The sequence below is a fragment of the Semicossyphus pulcher genome, unplaced genomic scaffold (assembly GCF_022749685.1).
Source record: "Semicossyphus pulcher isolate SPU_LCO1_2020_fin unplaced genomic scaffold, fSemPul1.0.p SCAF_14, whole genome shotgun sequence".
Lineage (NCBI taxonomy): Eukaryota > Metazoa > Chordata > Actinopteri > Labriformes > Labridae > Semicossyphus > Semicossyphus pulcher.
Genome location: NW_027211648.1, coordinates 18,730,539 through 18,750,047, shown reverse-complemented (window position 1 = coordinate 18,750,047; position 19,509 = coordinate 18,730,539). Strand labels below are relative to the sequence as shown.

Here is a 19,509-nt window from a genome sequence, read left to right as displayed (position 1 = left end):
CTCCAAAATATTTGTATTTGCATTTTAAAAAACTTTCTGTATATACACAAAAAAGCAATTTCAAATGAATACCGATCAACGATTTATAGCATAACAGGATTCCCTTTGCACAAACGTAACTTGCTGAGGCACTGTGTGTAACATATGAAAATACACATTTCCTGTTTGGCAACTTCAATGAGTGCTGAGATAGTGTTAAAATGCATGCATGTAATTGCATGTTATCAGTATCTGCAGATAATGGCTTGAAAATTACATATCGGTATCAGCAGATATATAATTTTTCTGCCGATATTTTCCACCGATAAAACACTTTAATTACGCCTAAATGCTTGATGATTCCCTAAAAAAGCTTGATGCAATGCTATGACATTAACAACAGCAAGGTTGTGCTCAGCATCGGTCGAGGAGGGGCCAGATCTCAATCTGCCAGTGGGCCACTACAATAGGAGAAGGCATGATATTAATTCCACTAGAGGGGAGACTTCTCTGCAATTAGGTGGAAAAAACACACGTGCCTAATACAGGTATAGTGGTATTGACATCAGCAATCGGCAAAAAGGGTTGTAAAATATCGGCAAAAAATCCAATATCGTGCATCCCTACTGTCAACATAGTGCCCTGGATAGCAATCAGATATTAGACAGCATGTAGCATCAGAAGAGAGCTTTTAGACTCCCCTAAACCTCTAATTATTAGGAATTACTGAACATTCACCCACCACATTAATTGTTTGCCACCATCAAATCTTAACAAAAAAGACATTAACCTGACATGGATCTAGGCCTGGTTTGGTTGTTTGTTTTCTTAAGACCACAGTGTAAACAAAAAAGCACCAATACATTTTTTTATGAGGGACTATGTGCTTAAATCTAAAATTTAAATTATGGAAACGTGATAAACAGTCATCTCCTAAACAAGGCTGTTTAACAGCAAACATACTCACACTGTGATCCATTTACAGTGACTTGTTTGTAAAACCAATCTCCTGTATGTGTCAGGTAACTGTGTAAGCACATCATGTGCATTATTCACTGATATTGGTATTTATGCAAATCGACCCAGAACTATTATAGTCCATTATATTCTTGGATTCCAAGCATGCCTGAAAAGAAGCAAGTTCCCTTTTGCACAGTCAGCTTTCTGCGAGCATTCAAGTGCAACTGAGCATTCAGCAATCTCACAGCTGACAGAGGAAGCAACAGCTCACATGAATTATAAAAAACTGAACGATGCAGTAAGTATAGAAACGTGATTACAGTAATATAATGCTATCCAAAATGTTCATAGGAAGGATGGAGGAATGTTTTGTCTTGTGCTTAGTGTGGCTCCTGCTCATCTTTGTTAATGCCTGTCATAAGACTACAGTTCACTTGTCGGAGGCGCGGATGTAGACCAGAGAGGACAGCAGCAGGAGCTCTGGTGGTTTGTGTAACAGGATCAGATTGTCACTCCTCAGGCCATCGTAGTGCATCCAGCAGCCGTCTATCTGGAAGGCTGCAGAGTAGTGATGCTCCTCCTTGTTGAAGAGTGTGGCGCCCTCGAGTAAGTACCTGTGGAGGAAGGAGCCATTTATACTACTTTCTTTACACTGTCTAAGAAACTTACACACAATAATAATATCAATCAAACACTAAAAACATTATTGAACGATGCAATATCACTTTTCTCCTTTCTGTTGTAGCTGTATATACATATATATTTACTAATATTTTTTATGTCTGCTTCATTGTGGGTCAGCTCAGTTTCTTCCTGCTGTAAGATAACATGGCTTGTGGCATGCACCGGGATCTGGCTCAAGCATGCTACTGTCTAAGGGCCAGTGGTAACCCACCATATAAACTTCATACCTGTGCTGGCAGAGAGCCAGATGGTAAGGAACATAGGACAGCTCCTCCGACTTCCACTGCTGCATGTTGAGAATGACAAAGGGTGGCGGTCCATGGCAGAAAACCCTCTGAGAGAACTCCCTTAGACCATCACACCTGTTAAAGAAAAAGAGCATTGGAATAAGACTGTAACAAATTAGAGGATAATCCACTTCCTCCCTATGTCTCACCCCAGTTCTGTGCAGAGAAGGATCTTTGGGCAGAAGTACTCATCCACGGCCGACTGAATGGGGTCTCTGTGGGGCAGCTCGTGAGGAGGACTGGAAGAAAAACGTCAGTAGAAAATTACACATTAACTGTGCAGTGAACATGTAGTTAAGCATGCATGCACATAAATAGAGGGAGATAGCAACGGGTTATGGAGTTTCATGGAGTTCACTTTGTAGCATCAGAAAATACACTTGGTGTGTGCAGCATACCTAATGTTGATAGTGGTCTTGATGAACCCCTGGAAGCGAACTGGGCAGCTCCAGTTGGTGCACAGACCCTCCTGCATGGTGGACATGAGGTTCTCCAGGTTCTCAGTGAAGTTGTCATGCTCATTACCAAACAGGTCAATCTCCAGAGCTGCCTTACGGATCTCAGAGCGGTACTGTCTTTTAGACATCCTGTCCCAGATCCACAGCATCTTTACAGTGGTGTAGTCACATGAGTCCATCAGGTAGAGAAAATACTCCACAAAGTGCTTGCCAAGAAAGACAGCCAGCTCCCTGGGAAAGCCCTGGTTGTCCCGCAGGATCACATACAGGATCATGAGGAAGCCATCAATGGTGCAGGTGTTCTTTAGGTTGATTTTGACGTACAGGGGGGTGCAGGATATGGCCTTCCGTCCTGCCTTAATGGTAAAGACGCCACCCCACGGGAGCACAGGCCTCCAGAAGGAGCGGTCCTCTTCATCATTGTTGTTGATGGAGGCACGGATTTCTTCAAACAGTGTTTTAGACCTGAAGAAATACATGCAAATAACTTAAATGCAGGTGAATTCACAGAGGTGGTTTGAAGTTAAGCTTGTTGCACAGATGAATTTGGACTAAATCATTTTGAGAGACGGCGACTGTAGCATTTACGTTAACAGAGGCAATGCAAAACAGATGTAAGTTAGTATAAAATAACAACACATGCTAGACAACAACGAGTAATGTCCACTTTTCCTCCTTGCACATTGCCCAAAAACCTGCTAGCTTAACAAATTAGCAACTGTTATGAACTCACCTATCGAAGAGGAAATTGTTCTTAGTGTTAGAAATTAGCGTTTCGAGCTCTTCAGTGTCGCTCAAAACACAGAATCTACTCTCCATAGCTCTCTGTGTGTCTTCATGTCTCACTGCGGATTTAAAGCCAGATATCTAAGTACAGTGTTTTCTCGCAGTTTCTGATGAATAAGATATCTTCAGCAGGCATCAAATGCCAAGTTGGACCCACATAAACACTACTGTGTTGTTTTTATTATTTTTTTATTTTTGGACGGAAGCGTTGTGTAAAAACAGTGCTGCCCTCTGCTGAATGTCGGTGGAATTACACCCCATGAAATCCAGCCCATTACATTATGCCTCTCTTCTTCTTCTGCTTCTACTTCTTCCTTGTGGTGTTTTATGGCGGTTGGCAAACAAGGTTATAGTGCATTACCGCCATGAACTTGTATGGAGTGTAGATCCGGAACTACTGTGCTCAATACACAGTCTATGGTTCAACACTAAATATTTAGAAAACAAAGTGAGAGAACCTTAAAAAAAATACACAAATAAATAAATACACTCCTCCTCTCATGGGTGCCAGCGCCATATAAAGAGATTTATATATATATTATATTTATATTTTATACTTAGATTTCATATATTTATTTATATATTTTATTATTATATATATTATTTTATTTTAATGTATATTTTATATGATTTATATTATTATATTATTTATATTTTATACATATTTTATATTATTTATATATTTATATAAAAAAACATAGTAATATAAAAAAATCGATAAATATAAAATATAATATATTTTAAATATAATTATATATTTATATTACATTTATATTTTATTACTTATTGTTATTGTATTATTTATTTATTTTGTATTTTATATATTTATTCATATATTATTTATATATTTTATAATTTGTTATATATCTTTATAAGGCTCTGGTGGGTGCATACCAGAACTGGGAATTCTATTGGTTTTGACATTCAACTAGCATGTTTTTTGGGGTATATGATTGGCTATCAGAGTTGACTATTTATCAAAAGCCCCGCCCTTCTATGTCGTCATCACCCCTCGCAAGACTACTTCCTACGTTCGACGCTATTCCCAAAGTTAATACGCCGGTTTTCAGCGGACGTGCTGGATGTTTGAATTGACCTGCGTCACCGCCGCCACTCCTGACGCTGTGTGAATAAACTTTGGTTTTTGGCAGTACTCGGCGTGCTCCTCTCTTTGCCAGGCAGTGAGCGCGCAGGAGACCACCAGCACCTTAAAACACGGACTTTCAGGACCAAAGAAGATGTCAGCTCAAATCATAAGTGGGAAGGAGGTTTCAGCGTAAGTATGACATTTTTCAACAATATTATGGACACACAGAAAGCCAAGAAGATGTAAGCATGACAAAAACATGCCTGTGTGACTTTCTTGCTAACTAGACAGCTAACTAGCAACAGTTACTCGATAGCTAAAGTTATTCATAAACAACTTCTGCATAAAATTCCAGCCTCTTGCACGTGTTACTTTGCAGCTGTTGTATACTTTGATGTTTTCCATGCTGGCAGCAATAGACTCTCTACACTTTGCTTGAAACTGTTATACATTATGCAGCCCACGTGAATGAAGTGTGCCAGCAATCTTTTCTGTTGATCGTGGATAAGCAGCGGAGGAATCACAGTGAACTCTTCATAAGTTGCATAGAAACTGTGTCCCTTGTTAGATTAGTTTCAAGGTGTTCATACTAAATGCACTGACTTGTTACTCTTCATAATTCAGTGGTAAGTCATAATATTAGGTCTTTTAAAACTTTGGGATGAATGACTGTAAATCCTGTGGTATTATGTAACTTACCCTCAGGTGTTGATATGATCTTTGCCCTATAAGTCCAGTGAACTCAAGTGAAGAGGCTGACAAACACCTCTTAAGTATATTCTGCAAATGGGTTCTTATGTTTTGGATTGTTTGAAGATTGAATGAATCAGTATATTTATTTTAAAAGTGGGGAAATAAATTAGGCAAAGTTACACAATCTTTCTTCGACAAGTAGCTGCATGTGCTTGTCACAAGACATGACAGGATGTCCCCTGTTAACAGCCCCTCACAGCACTCATTAGTTAAATTAATTTATGCAACACAAGCAGCCTGTATAACCTCTCCATAGATCTGCTTGTCCTTCGGTGAGAGGATTTACATTCATTATCTCTGAAGCGTACCAAAAGCTGACCTACCATTGATTGTTCTGGACAAGTGACCTTTCAGACAGAGGTTTATTGAGGAGATTGAATTTGTTCTTGCTGAAAATGTACTTTTCTACCACACATTATTTTAAAGCGTTGTTCTGTAAAGATGCATAAACTAGACAGGTATGACAATGAAAGCAGAGCATAACTGTGAATTGAATGGAGGTCCTTTGTTTATAGGAATATGGCCCTAGTTGATCAGTGACCAGGACTTGTGATATCAGCCATCATTGTGAGGAGAATTGTTGTTAAGATGCAATATGTTATCGTGATGGCTCTATCAAACTCGTGCAATTACACTTACTTATTGACAGTCCTTTGTTTCTCTGTACGCTGAGTGAATAATATATAACCAAAAGAAGGTTAGGCCTTTTTTTATTATGTGCCTTTATTGATGTAATCATGTGTTGTATCATCGTTGTCCTCTACAACAATGTTCTTGTCTTAAGAATCCTCAAGGTTTAAAATGCATCTGAAGACATATTGATGTGTTTTGATTATGAGGCTATCAGAACAATCTTCTGAGTTTTTTTTGTTTTTAAGCAAACTTTAACCAGTCAAAAGCGCTCTGAGGACGCCGTAAAGTTAAAATTGAGTCATGCGTCCACAGTCAACCTTAATCACACGGTGCGTTTCATCATCACTGCCAATGAAGCTCTCGTGATGCAAGAAGCTCTTAAGATAAAAAGTCCGTCTGAAGAGTTTCTTCTCCCAAAATCGATGAGGTCAATATAGCTGAGTTGTGCGATTGTTCGTGTGGATAGAATACAAAAGGAATGCTTTGGCTTGAACTTTTATTATACAGTCATGAGAGATCTTTATTTAAAATCCAATAACTTTACGTCACTGCTGTATGTGATGCAATGTTATTGTAAAAGTTAAGCCATAACTACCATTGAAAACTATTGAACAAATAAAGGTTAGGCAGAAACAAAGCCCATAAATAAGATTATCATGCCTTTTTTCCCTTGTGCAGCTGAGATTGATGGCTTTGGATTGGGAAATGGTTGCCAATATCACAAAGAAATAGTCATATGGCAAACATTTAAGGAAAGGGGTTTGGTTGGGCGTGCGGCTTGTGTACCACATCTTTCCATTATAATGGTACACCTGTCATTGCATAGATATTAAAAATCCAGTTGGGTTTTATTGTGTTGTTTTGTGTTCTCAGGCAGGTGAGGGAGCGTCTGAAGAAGGATGTGGAGCAGATGAAGCTTCAGGATCCCAACTTCAGACCTGGTCTAGTGGTTTTACAGGTAAGTGTAAGATCAGGACTACCATGTTGTGGTGTTAAAAACTGATTTTTTAATTTTTTTTAATTTATAATTTTGCCATTTGCTTTCTCATGGCCTTCCTCTGGAGACGGTTCAGACTCTGCACTGTGTGTATACATATGTTATTTATGTAAATCCAAACCTTTGTTTCATCAACAGTGATGTGATGCTGTGTGTCTTTGCAGGTTGGAGACCGAGAGGATTCAAACCTCTACATCAGCATGAAGTTGAAGGCAGCAGCAGAGGTGAAAACGATCATTTACACTGTACACTACTTTACACTGTTTGCAATCTGTCCTAATTTCTTCAGACCTAATCTTTTATTCTATGTCCACAGATTGGAATAAATGCCACACATATGAGACTTCCCAAGACTGCAACAGAGGAGGAGGTGAGTGTGGATTTGAATAATGTGTAATATAACATAGTGGACGAATGTTTTTTTCATTACAGTAAGATATAATTAGAATTTGCTGTTGTTTTTGCCATAACAAAACAAGGGTTGTAAGGTTAACACTGCAAGAGACAAACAGAAAGTACCAGAGAGTGTAAAGGCTGTGTGTCTGTCTGTAGGTTCTTCACAGTATCACAGAGGTGAACGAGAACTCGTCTATGCACGGCCTCATCGTACAGCTGCCCTTAGATTCAATCCACAAGATTGACACAGAGAAGGTCACCAACGCTGTGGCCCCAGAGAAAGATGTTGATGGGTAGGCACAGATATAAATACATATTACGATGCTCAATTTGAAGGTTTGCTTACTTGTCTTGTTAGATTCAAGAGAAGTAATGCTTCATTCGACTCTCATTAAAAGAAAAAATCGCTCCTGGATAATTTTAATTATTGGACATCATTAATAGGCAATTTGTTCTGGTGCATTTACAGCCTGACCAGCATAAATGCAGGGAAACTGTCTCGTGGGGACCTGGGCGACTGCTTCATCCCCTGCACACCAAACGGCTGCATGGAGCTCATCAGACAGACCGGTAAATGCAACACCCTACATCGTCAGTCGCAATGTTAATAATCATCTGTTGTGCCAAAATACACTAAAATAAATTGAATAAAGTCGAAATTAATTGACGGGTCCACTGTTTCTTTGCAGGTGTGTCTGTCGCAGGGAAGAGAGCGGTAGTGATTGGTCGCAGTAAGATCGTGGGCGCACCCATGCACGACCTGCTGCTGTGGAACCACGCCACCGTCACCACCTGCCACTCTAAAACCGCCGATCTCGCTGGAGAGGTACGACAGTGACAGCACCACCCAACCCAGCAATACAATCTCATATTCCCATCAGTCACGAATACACACATACAAGCACAACATCTTGCAGCTACTTTTAAGCTGCTGAGTGTGTTATAAAAATGTTATACAATGCTAAATTACCACTCACCTCTGATGAGCTTTATCTAACCTGTTAATTGTTACAAGAAACTCCATAATAATATGTCTGTGTTGAGTTTCTCTGCTGCCATCGTGTGGCATAAACAATAATTTTCAGAATCAGAATCAGCTTTATTAGCCAAGTATGTGGGCACATACAAGGAATTTGCCTCTGGGTTTTCTTTGCTCTCGATGTACAGACACACATACTAAACAGACATACTAAACTTAAAAACAAGGACAGGTTAGTTACAATAAAAACAAAATCTAAAACTACTATATACAGACCTATGGATATAAATATATTTTACAAATTAGTAATATATATATATATATATATATCTCTCTCTCTCTCTCTCTCTCTATATATATATATATAGATATATATATATATATAGAGAGAGAGAGATATATATATATTATTTAAAGAAAACACAACAACACTTATAGACAAGACAATAGACCATAGTGCAATTATGCAATACAGATTGCAAAGGTGCAGGATAAGTATGGTTGCGAATCAGGTTATTAACAAGAGGTGGATAGTTGTAGTATATACAGAGAATGTGGACTGACATGATTAACATATTTCTCATGCACGGTGGATGTTTGTATAACTCACATGTACAGTTGATTAGGTTATTACACATTTATTGTCCCTGACACTCCTGGCTGAGTGAGATGTTCATCAGAGTGACAGCCTGGGGAAAGAAACTGTTCCTGATCTAATAAAAACTTTAATAAGATCAATGTTTGCATCATTATTACATATGCTAATCTTTTATTTATTTCTTTTATTTATTTATGTCCATCGCTGTTGTTTTCCAGGTGGGTAAAGCAGACATCCTGGTTGTCGGCATCGGGAAAGCAGAGATGGTGAAAGGAGAGTGGATCAAGAAAGGAGCCGTGGTCATCGACTGTGGCATCAACCACGTTCCAGGTCCGACTGTACATCCCCAAAGCTACTTAACAAGCGAATCAGTGAAAGTCAAATATAATTCTACGATATAAACCTCAAAGTTTGTCTCCTTGTCTTTTAGACGAGACTAAAGCAAGTGGGAAGCGTGTTGTTGGCGATGTTCACTACGCCTCAGCCAAGGAGCAGGCCGGTTTCATCACGCCCGTGCCTGGTGGTGTGGGACCCATGACCGTGGCCATGCTGATGGCGGTAAGGTCCATCAGGAGCAAGAACCCTGAACTAAACTCTGAGTTGGCTTTAAATGAATTTCCAGAGAGTGTCAGGAGGTGCTTGTTGTGAATGTAATGAAAGTAGTTGACTCTGGGCGTGTTTGTGTGTAGAACACAGTGCTGAGTGCGAAGCGTTTCCTGGAGAGTCATCAGCCAGGGAAGTGGAACATTTCTTACACCAAACTCAACCTGCAGAAACCTGTGCCAAGGTTTGTCTCCTTCCCTTAGTCATGCACTCGGTTAATTTGATACTGGAAGTGAAATTAAATAATCCACATGCAGGATGAGCTCTTCTAATTCCTGTCTCGCGTTACGACTCTCTGAATGTTTCCTTCTTTGCTCAGGTGATGGTGATTTTTGATTGTTGTCTTTTTAACTCCCACAGTGATATCGTGATTTCTCGCTCCTGTGTACCAAAACCCATTGACCATGTAGCACGAGAGGTGGGCCTCCTCTCTGACGAGGTGGAGCTGTACGGCAAGACTAAGGCTAAGGTCCAGCTGAACATCATGAAACGGCTGCAGGCCCAACCGGACGGCAAATATGTGGTGGTCACAGGGTATGCTGCTACAACTGTTATCTGCTGTACTGTACTGTAATGTTTGTTCCCCCTCTGGCAACTAGCATATAGCAATAGCAGAGATTAATGCTAAAATTCTTATTTAATCACACCTTCACTTCACCTTGCAATTCAATCCTCTGAAAAGACCTTGATTATTTGATGTAGTTTTTCTGTTTGTTTCATTTTGTCGGATGTTCTACCTTTGTTTGTGATGTTTTAACACCACCCACTTACTTAATATGTCTGATCAATTTCCTACGTAATCATGACTGACACTGGCTTTCTGTCTGCAGCATTACACCCACCCCTCTTGGTGAAGGAAAAAGCACCACCACCATCGGCCTGGTCCAGGCCCTGGGAGCCCACATGAAGCTCAATGTGTTCGCCTGTGTCCGACAGCCCTCTCAGGGACCCACCTTCGGCATCAAAGGTGAGCTGTGGAATAATCTACATCTAGTGAGAGGTTTTACATGTCAGAAGCTTTCGCCCCTGGAAAAAGCCACCGTCAATCAAAGCTGGTGTTCTCTGTCATTGATAAAAGCAATAATATTTGAAATTGGCGGCATAGCTGTGGAGAAAGCTGTACAAACAGCTCGTGGGTTCGCCCATTCTACATTCCTACAACACCCAGCGTGCATTGTGCCCCTCGCTCTGAAAGGTGAACGGTCCAGCGAGAGACGCTGGAGTGAAATACTAAAACGTTTTCGCTGCAGGCAACGGCTCAGAGCGGTACGGAATATGATACGACGAGAATATACCGGTGGATCGTCGTGGATCTGTAGTCTACATTTCAAACCTGACAATTTTGAATGAGACATGACATCAGAGGCGGGTGTCCTAGATTGAGGAAGTGTAGTTTAGCAAGCCAGATGACGTGTTTTAGCCATAGACTGTATAAATTATGGACGTAGTCTCAGTGACGTCACCCATTGGTTTCTGAAGCAGCGTCTTGAAGCCCGAATTGCGCTGCCGCTGGGGGTCGCCATATTGGAAATGCCAGAGCCGGCTAATCCAGAGGCAGGCAAAGAGGCGGAGCGCGGCAGAGCTAAAGCCTATGGCTGAGCTCGATGGGCGGGCCGCATGAATCAGCCAGCTACGGCTATGAAGCTAGGCTATATGCTCCTCAGCGTAGCTAGCGGTTATTAGTCATAGACTGTATAAATAATGAATGAGCTGGTTTGACTTTGCCAGGAGGAGATTCTGTCGGTGAATGACAGCAGGTGTTTAGTTATCGGACTAAAGAAGTAGCGGACTCGCTGCTCGCTCGCCTGGTGAGAGAGCGGCGAGCCGACATGTAACGGGAAACTTAAAATAACCGATCTTCTCATCAGTGCAGTCCGCTGTAATCCCTTAAACTCCTGACTACTATTTACTGGCCGACGATTAAATATATGTTTGATAAACACTGTACAGGCTAACAAGCAGCTAAAGAGAGCACAGTATACCTGCTACTTAGTGCTAAAAATACATTAACACTAGCATTTAACTCACCGAAAAGCTGGAGCTCAGACTTCTTGCACGGCCATAAAGTTCCATAAATCCCACAGAGACAGATTATTGGTCCAAACTTTGAATGAAAAAATCCTCAAAAGTCTCCAACAACACAAACAGGTGAAGTTAAGCTCAGTGTCTGTGTGTCTGTGTTGACGCCTAGCAGACAGCCAGCAGGATCCACCTGTCAATCAAGTGATCCGGCCCCTATGATTTAAGGCTTAATATAATTAAAACGGGTGTGTTGTAAAAAAAATTCACCCCACGTACAGTTATCTTGAACAATAAAATTAGCTATTTATAACAAAACTGTTTTTTGTACCAGGCTGTAAACATGACAAAAATTGGCATTTTCCCACCTGCTGTAATGTTATTTCTTGTTTTCTGGAGCCAGCCTCAAGTGCCCACTCGAGGAACTGCAGTTTTTTGCACTTTTTTTCATTTTTCAACACCGGAGGTTGCCGCTTGGTTTTAGCAGAGATTTTCAAGGGCCCATTGGAGATGTAGACAGCATCCTCCAAAGACACGGATTGAAATTGCAAATTTTTTTTCCTACCATAATGCAATTAGCTCCCATAATAGCATGATAGTACTGAGGTTGAAAATCAGTGAACTGGCCCTTTAAGTCCTATGCTGGTGTATGTAACTGTAGTTTTGTTGTCTGTCTGCAGGTGGTGCTGCTGGAGGAGGTTACTCTCAAGTCATTCCAATGGAGGAGGTACTACACCACTTTTTCATATAAGAAGCTTGTTGAATATGAATGCAAAAAATTGTTAATTAATGAGTCTGTTAATTTTAGTTCAACCTCCATCTCACTGGTGACATTCACGCCATCACAGCTGCCAACAACTTAGTGGCTGCAGCCGTCGACGCTCGCATGTTCCACGAGGCTACTCAATCTGACAAGGTGGGTCCTCTATTTCATGTGTGGTCTATAAAAACACTTCTAACATTAATTAATAGATTGTGTATATCATCTTTTGCTCTGTGTGCATCCTTAGGCCCTTTATAACCGTTTGGTGCCGCTCAGTGGAGGACAGAGGAAGTTCTCCCCCATCCAGATCAACAGACTGAAAGTAAGCAATGGTGTCACAGACTGTCAGGTTAACTCACAGTTCAGGCTCTGCCGTACATCTAACATTTATGTTTTCATTATTTGTCTAGAGACTGGGCATAGAAAAGACTGATCCCTCCACGCTGACTGAAGAAGAGATCACCCGCTTCGCCCGCCTGGACATCGAGCCGAGCTCTGTCACCTGGCAGAGAGGTATGAACACTTCAGACTTCTCTTCATCATCATAACTCTCTTACATTGACTGTCTTATTAAAGCTGTTGTATACTGTATATTCAAGTAGTTGTGAGCGTTTGATCAGCATTGCACAATGGATACAATGTACCAGCTGTCATTGTTTGTGACTTTAGTGTTGGATACCAATGATCGATTCCTGAGGAAGGTTACGATCGGACAGGCCCCAACTGAAAAGGGATACACGAGAGAGGTAAAAGATAAGACAACAACTAAAACACACGTGTAATTTTGCAACAATTCATTCTTCATAAAAAAATAAAGAAACAATTATATAACTTCTTTTTAAACCTCTGAGTTTAAGGGAATTTCATGCTTCTGTCTTTTCTGCGTGTAAACTGATTGCACCCTCTCTGAGCTCAGTCAGAGTTGCTGCTGATGTTATTCCTCTCTCTGTCCTCCAGGCCCAGTTTGACATCACCGTGGCCAGTGAAATCATGGCCGTACTCGCCCTCACCAGCAGCCTGGAGGACATGATTCAGCGTCTGGCCAAGATGGTGGTGGCCACCAGCCGCAGCGGACAGCCCATCACCACCGAGGACTTGGTCAGTTGTCCGTGGTCTCCTTCACTATGGGACCCACTATCTGTATAGGTATTGTGGAAACAAGGCTCCTACATTTTCATGTGTATCTCTATAGGGTGTGAGTGGGGCCCTTGCAGTGCTGATGAAAGATGCTATCAAGCCAAACCTGATGCAGACCCTGGAGGTGAGTGAAACACACATCCTAACCTGCACAATTACACTGAAAACAACCTGAAATACCCAAACAAGTACAGTGTGAGAGCACTCACTTTAAAACTACTAAAAGGTTTTAAAGTTAAGTTCTACCGATGTTTTATGCTTATTGTTTCTTGCGAAATAATTTGTGATCCAAACTAACGTGGGTGCCAAAGGGATGGCGTTGCCTTCAGGTATGGGTTTTTTCTTCACATCCAATTTGTATGTATCCACAGGGAACCCCTGTGTTTGTTCATGCCGGCCCGTTTGCCAACATCGCCCACGGCAACTCCTCCATCCTGGCTGATAAAATAGCTTTGAAGCTGGTTGGACCGGAGGGCTTTGTAGGTAAGTGGAGATGTGTGTGTGTGTGTTCATGCCAGATTGTGTTACTGCAGCTGTGATTCTGTTACTTTTCTCTTCCTCTGACAAACCCCATCTATTGTACCAAACAGTGACTGAAGCTGGCTTTGGCGCTGACATCGGTATGGAGAAGTTCTTCAACATCAAGTGTCGTTACTCAGGCCTGAGACCCCATGTGGTGGTGCTGGTGGCCACTGTCAGAGCGCTGAAGATGCACGGAGGAGGCCCGACAGTGAGTTTTCTTCAACATACTAAATAGCAAATAAGTTGATTTTATTTAAACCAAGTAAACATCAGTATTAACTAAATCACTATAAATATTACCTCTGTACAAAACAGTGTCTTACCCTCCCTTAGGGAATGACGGCACACTGCTATAATTGAATTAACTTGTTTTTACCTTTTTAATTTAAATCCTTGTTGCCTTCGTAACAAACCTACATCAAACAGCAAATTTTTGCTGAAGATTTCATTGTACATATGTAAACTCACCAGTACATTTGCATGTTTTTTTGTTCAGGTCACTGCTGGGATGCCACTGCCCAAGGAATACATTGAGGAGGTAATGTCTTAAATGATAGTGTGCTGTTAATAAACTGCAGATTATCTTAATAATTAACATTGTTTATTTGGCAATTCAACACCTTAATGGAACTCTATGTGGTCTGAGAATTGCAGCTTGTAACTTCTCTCTCATAAGCTCATGTAAAAGTAAGTTTATGTGTACCTGCATGTAGAACCTCGAGCTGCTGGAGAAGGGCTGCAGCAACATGAGGAAGCAGATAGAGAACGCACAGCACTTCGGCGTGCCGGTGGTGGTGGCTGTCAATGGTTTCAAGTAAGTGATGGATGATGTGGTAGAAAACGGAATATAGCTGTTATGTATAGCTAACCCTACGACTACAAACAAAGATATAGAACTGAAACCCACTAGAGTTTAAAGCCACAGAGAACTATCCAATCTGACTGTTGAATTAGAGTTAAAAGAAGAGTAAATGTTGGCCAACCAACTTAATCTGATGCTATTGTTGCTCCATGTCAGTTGTATGTGTAAATACACATATGCTTGTTAACACATTAGCAATGATAATGTTACAAAAAGCTAATATGTCATCTGGTTTTATGTACATGTTTTGTTTGCAGCTCGTTCTCCTGTGATACGGCATCACAACACTGAATCTATTTTAAGTTTAAATTCTAATGTTACATTTTTTTGACTGGCTGAAAAGAGGCAAAGATAAAGAATCTCACCAAAAAATAGTAGCCTTGCATTCAGCATGAAAATACTTACTTTATTGGTAACACACAAATTAATTATATTTATTTAAATCCAAATTGAGAAGTTACATAAAAAGAGTACACAATTATCAATATGAAAAAGTATATGGATTAAAAATCTGCTGTTTGTCTGTCTGTTTTTATCTGATGCATTGTGTTGCTCTGACCCATCCTGCAGGACAGACACTGAGGCTGAGCTGGACTTGGTCTGCAGTATGGCCAAAGCTGCCGGAGCCTTCGACGCCGTGCGCTGCTCCCACTGGGCTGAAGGTGGCGCTGGTGCAGTGGCCCTCGGTCAGGCTGTCCAGAGGGCCTCCGAGGCCCCCAGCAACTTCAAGTTCCTCTATGATTTGGATGTAAGAGCCATCATGTGTACTTTCTAATTAGAAATTCACAAGTTATTTCAAATTTGTTTGAGGTTAAGTATTTGACTGAATTTGCAGGAAAAGGTGTATTCTATAAAATTTAGAATCCAGTCTCTCAGTGTATTTTTCTCATTCCCCTCTAGCTCTCTATTTCCGATAAGATTCGCATAATAGCCCAGAAGATCTACGGAGCGGACGACATCGAGCTTCTCCCAGAGGCTCAACACAAGGTGGAGCTCTACACCAAACAGGTCAGCATCTCTCCATGTCGATGTGTTTCTGTCGTCTGTTTAGTCTGCCCTGATCGTTGGCTGCTGCTGTCAGCGGAAATCATCTGGAACAAGAATGCTTTCATAAGCTTTTGTAAAACATCCAATAAAATGTCTTTGTCCCCTCTTCTCCCCTCAGGGTTTCGGCAATCTGCCAATGTGCATGGCAAAGACTCACCTGTCGCTCTCTCATGAGGCAGACAAGAAGGGCGTGCCCACAGGGTTCATCCTGCCAATCAGAGACATCCGAGCCAGCGTGGGCGCTGGCTTTCTATTCCCACTGGTTGGCACGGTACGCTTTTATTTTGTTGACCTGACATTGCCTTTCCTTTCAACACTATCTCATGGTACATCTGACTCCTTATAAACACACCATCAAACTGTATCATAATGTTCACAACTAGATTTTCTACATCCACCTGTCTTATCTGATGGAGTATATCCTACTAATAAAACAAAGCATGCCCTGTAATACGCAACTCAACCATCTTAATCTTTTCTTTCAAATAAAGAACGTCATTTTGTCAGCTTTGTTGCAAACACACACACTGCAGTAAAACAGTGCACAACACTCAGTGTGCTACAAGTTTCTGAATCTAGCTTTCACAAGCTGTGTTTGCTGACAGTTTACCTGTTACTGTGAACTAACAATCAAGGTTTCCTCACCAAGAATGTAAAAGAAATACAGTATATTATCATTATCAGTCATTCAAACTATTTTTTTTATGTTAAATTCATATTCCCAAATGTGTGCTAACATGTCACAGACCTCAGAGAGACGTCCTCAAATGTCCAACCAACAATCCAAAAACCAAAAACTTTAATTTTACAGTGATTGCATGGATGAGAAAAAACACAAATCCTCACATCTGCAACACTCTTAATCATTTAAAATTGTTGCTTATTTATAATCTGTTAATCGTTAAATCACTGAAGCTAGTCATTTTTTATTTCATGGATAATGAAGTCTCCATATACTGAAGTTGTTGGTTTAGCTGGGTACAAAGACCTCGCATTATATGTGTTTGCAGTTTATCAGTTATATTAAATTCTATTTAATGTTCTTATTAACAATTAAAAAACTACGTTGTCTTTCTGTTCCTCTCAGATGCCAACAATCCCTGGTCTGCCCACCAGGCCTTGTTTCTATGACATTGACCTGGACCCTGTGACTGAACAGGTCAACGGCCTCTTCTAAAGCAAAGCTCTGCTGTACGAACGTGAGGAAGGTACTTAAGAGGAACACACACTGGAGTTCTTATGATTGTGATACTGGCATTTGAAATGCCTCCAATACATCCAAAAAGTATTGAGTATCGAAGGGTATGCTAGTCAATACTACAATACGATACAATAATTTATATTCCACCTAAAATCTTCAGTTTTTTTTCTTCTCCGAAGCTGTAGTCTACACAGCAAAAAAAAAGACCACTGTTGTGAATTTAGTGTCAATGCTAGCTTCTAGTCTAATGTTATACAAAGCTAGCAAAATGTTAGCAATTAATTTTTTCTCATTACACATTTTTTAAAGCTGTTTTTTTTAGTCCAGGTAATTAAGCCTAGTAAAATTACTGACTAACAGTTTATGTTTAAAATACTAAAACGTATTTCTTCAACGCTCTTTTATAGACACAGGTTGTAAGGATGTGCTAAGACCTGAGCTACCGCTAACGTTAGCTTTGATTGTTGTCTAGGTGCTCAGCTTGTATTTAGATTTGATTCCTTAGTTGTACAGAGCCAGGCCATACAACATTGACACAGATCAAACCACGTCCAAGTAGCTGTTAACATTTTTTTAAATATTAGCTTATATATTTTTTCGCACTGGTGTTGAAGGGCTACTCGGTATCATCCAATACTCAGGTTTAGGCGCTCAGATTTTGGAAGGTCAAAATAATATCAGAACATCTACAACATCTACAGCACACATTAGTTTCATTCTTGAGTTGGGGCCAAAGATAACCTTTAGCATCTTATCCTCTTTGTTTGTTGTCTTCCCCAATGTATAGACGCAGCCCTGCAACCCCCACTGAGCCTTAATGAAACGTGATGGAGTAAAAACTGGAAGCGCTTTGAGCTTGTTGTGTGTTGTTTTTCAATCAAACACTGACATCTGTAAATGATTTATTAGCTTTGCCCACATGGCTTCTGTTGGGAAAATAAATAAACTTAATTAATCACAGAACAGTTAATTCCCCTGAGTCTATAAAATACTTTTTGCACATGAGTGTCCTTTTGAAAACATTTCGTTTACGTTGTTCACTGCACATAAAGAAGCCAAGCTGGTGTTTTCACATCCCAGCTAATTAATGATAAAAAGCTGAGTTAACATCTGGCACATCTGGAGTCGTGTATTAACTGTCCATGGATGTTTTTGTGTGCGCTACACTGAATGTGCCTTTGGGATAAATTCATCACATAAAAAGACTAAACATTAAAATGATGGTACCTCATAAATAATTATCTAACTTTCTATTTCTGAGAAATATTCTGACCATTTCCTGTCAAATTTCCTGTTTTGCCTGTCATGTGTCCTAACACGATATTTGTAACACTGTAACTGCCTGAGCAATCGCCACTGGTGCCAAACTAAACTGTCATGATGCTGTAAATCAGTGGTTTCCACTTTTTGTCAGAAAAGATTAAATAAAGTTTCCTACATGGAAAGCCCCACATGAGACTTTTCTTTTAACTGTTATTATTGCATTAGACCTTCAGGATGATATGTAAGGGATAATGTATAGTGAGCAGGTTGTTATCGCAGAATAAAAACCCGGACAGGGTGAGCAGGACTTGTCTCACTCTGAAGGGGTTCCTCCGCAATAACAACCTGCTCACTATACATTATCCCGCTTATTATAATGGGAATGTTTTTATTAATTTAAACATGATTATGTTTCCGTTTTCCATTTAAAAATAGTCCGTTACACTCATAGTGAGAGCTGCGTCCATAGTAACGACTAACGCTGTAACCTTCTTAGCTAACCTAGCTGTTTTTACTCACATTAAATGGAAACATTTGCACTGATGGGGAAGTAAGACTAGATGACCGGGACCGCTGGAATCAGCGCAGCACCTGTCTGTCTGAGTCTGTTGACATTTTCTTTTCCATTCACCGTCTTTAAACACCCCTGTATCGCGAACTGTGTTCCTTTAATGCTTCATGTGCCGTCTTCAGTTTTGTAGATCTCTCAGTCGTAGCTTTCGGTTTAACCTTTATTGCTTTCTCTCTGCTGTTTTCGTCTCTTCTATTTTTTTCCCTCTGTAAACAAACCAACGTCAAATTTACCAGACTTCTTTTGGCGGATTGATATGATTACGGTTAGTCCTCCGGATTGTGTGATTAGAGCTGCATCCCTAGCAACACTCTGTTCTTCATATCAACGGTCTGCTATCGAGAAATAGCAGACCTTGGAATGCCGTAATTAACCAATCAGAATCAAGTATTTAACACAGACATGTAATAACGTTTAATATTAGCTCTGCCTTCTAATGTGATTTTTCTTTTTACGCTTTTACTCATGCTACCATAATTTATACTTTCTCAATTGAATTATCATTTTACATTTTTTATTCCTTAAAAAAATAATTCTATTTTTAACCCATATCTTAATTTTTATTGCAGATTAGCCTTAATGTGCATCATAGTGACTCAGCAGAGTTATCCACTTTTGGCACTTCAGCCAAATCAATGTAAATTCAGCAGCACACAGGTGTCATCTGTGGAAGAGGAAAGTAATTCAAGACATAAAAGCCCAAAATGTAAGGAAGGTTTTATAGTGGTAGTTTTTTCAGAAACACGCTGATTAAATTTTTGACTTGCAGTTAAACAAAGAAATGTAAGGGAAGAACATGAAAAAGGTCTATTTCCCTAAATGTCCCTATATTCCCTTAAAACACTTTTCACAGAGGCCTTTGAGAATGCAAAAGAAATCAGAAACAACTGTAAAGCCCTCAGTATCACCATTTGATATAACACA

At 40.2% G+C, this 19,509-nt stretch overlaps 2 protein-coding genes across 3 annotated transcripts; one reads left to right on the top strand and one right to left on the bottom strand.

The window, feature by feature from the left end:
- Positions 1-8: 8 nt before the first annotated feature.
- Positions 9-3,213, bottom strand: cunh14orf28 (chromosome unknown C14orf28 homolog). The gene is made up of 5 exons (XM_069662021.1): positions 3,102-3,213; positions 2,309-2,833; positions 2,060-2,149; positions 1,851-1,985; positions 9-1,553 (listed from the first exon to the last, which is right to left on the bottom strand). Exons 1-5 carry the CDS (start codon positions 3,185-3,187, stop codon positions 1,370-1,372), a joined length of 1,020 nt encoding a protein of 339 aa, XP_069518122.1. The 5' UTR covers positions 3,188-3,213; the 3' UTR covers positions 9-1,369.
- Positions 3,214-4,324: 1,111 nt separating this feature from the next.
- mthfd1b (methylenetetrahydrofolate dehydrogenase (NADP+ dependent) 1b) lies at positions 4,325-18,196 on the top strand. 2 transcript variants are annotated; one of them, XM_069661331.1, is made up of 28 exons: positions 4,325-4,430; positions 6,501-6,585; positions 6,789-6,848; positions 6,941-6,994; positions 7,177-7,313; positions 7,490-7,590; positions 7,710-7,846; positions 8,816-8,927; positions 9,028-9,155; positions 9,287-9,384; positions 9,561-9,734; positions 10,031-10,167; positions 11,900-11,946; positions 12,028-12,135; positions 12,230-12,304; positions 12,393-12,495; positions 12,652-12,728; positions 12,940-13,080; positions 13,175-13,243; positions 13,491-13,602; positions 13,710-13,849; positions 14,138-14,179; positions 14,355-14,455; positions 15,074-15,251; positions 15,404-15,511; positions 15,669-15,821; positions 16,638-16,758; positions 17,539-18,196. In XM_069661331.1, the coding sequence occupies exons 1-27, from the start codon at positions 4,393-4,395 to the stop codon at positions 16,725-16,727; spliced, it is 2,805 nt and encodes a 934-aa protein (XP_069517432.1). In that variant the 5' UTR covers positions 4,325-4,392; the 3' UTR covers positions 16,728-16,758; positions 17,539-18,196. The 2 variants fall into 2 exon arrangements, with proteins under 2 accessions (XP_069517432.1, XP_069517431.1); XM_069661330.1 differs by having other exon boundaries at positions 16,638-18,196.
- Positions 18,197-19,509: the final 1,313 nt, after the last annotated feature.

Excerpts from the sequence above, each read along its gene's own strand:
- cunh14orf28 (XM_069662021.1), bottom strand. The coding sequence starts at position 3,187 with ATGGAGAGTAGATTCTGTGTTTTGAGCGACACTGAAGAGCTCGAAACG. Across the intron at positions 2,834-3,101 it reads AACAATTTCCTCTTCGATAG|GTCTAAAACACTGTTTGAAG; the intron begins GTGAGTTCATAA and ends GTATTTCTTCAG. Across the intron at positions 2,150-2,308 it reads AAGACCACTATCAACATTAG|TCCTCCTCACGAGCTGCCCC; the intron begins GTATGCTGCACA and ends TTTTTCTTCCAG.
- mthfd1b (XM_069661331.1), top strand. The coding sequence starts at position 4,393 with ATGTCAGCTCAAATCATAAGTGGGAAGGAGGTTTCAGC. Across the intron at positions 12,305-12,392 it reads TCCAGATCAACAGACTGAAA|AGACTGGGCATAGAAAAGAC; the intron begins GTAAGCAATGGT and ends TTATTTGTCTAG. Across the intron at positions 15,822-16,637 it reads TATTCCCACTGGTTGGCACG|ATGCCAACAATCCCTGGTCT; the intron begins GTACGCTTTTAT and ends TGTTCCTCTCAG.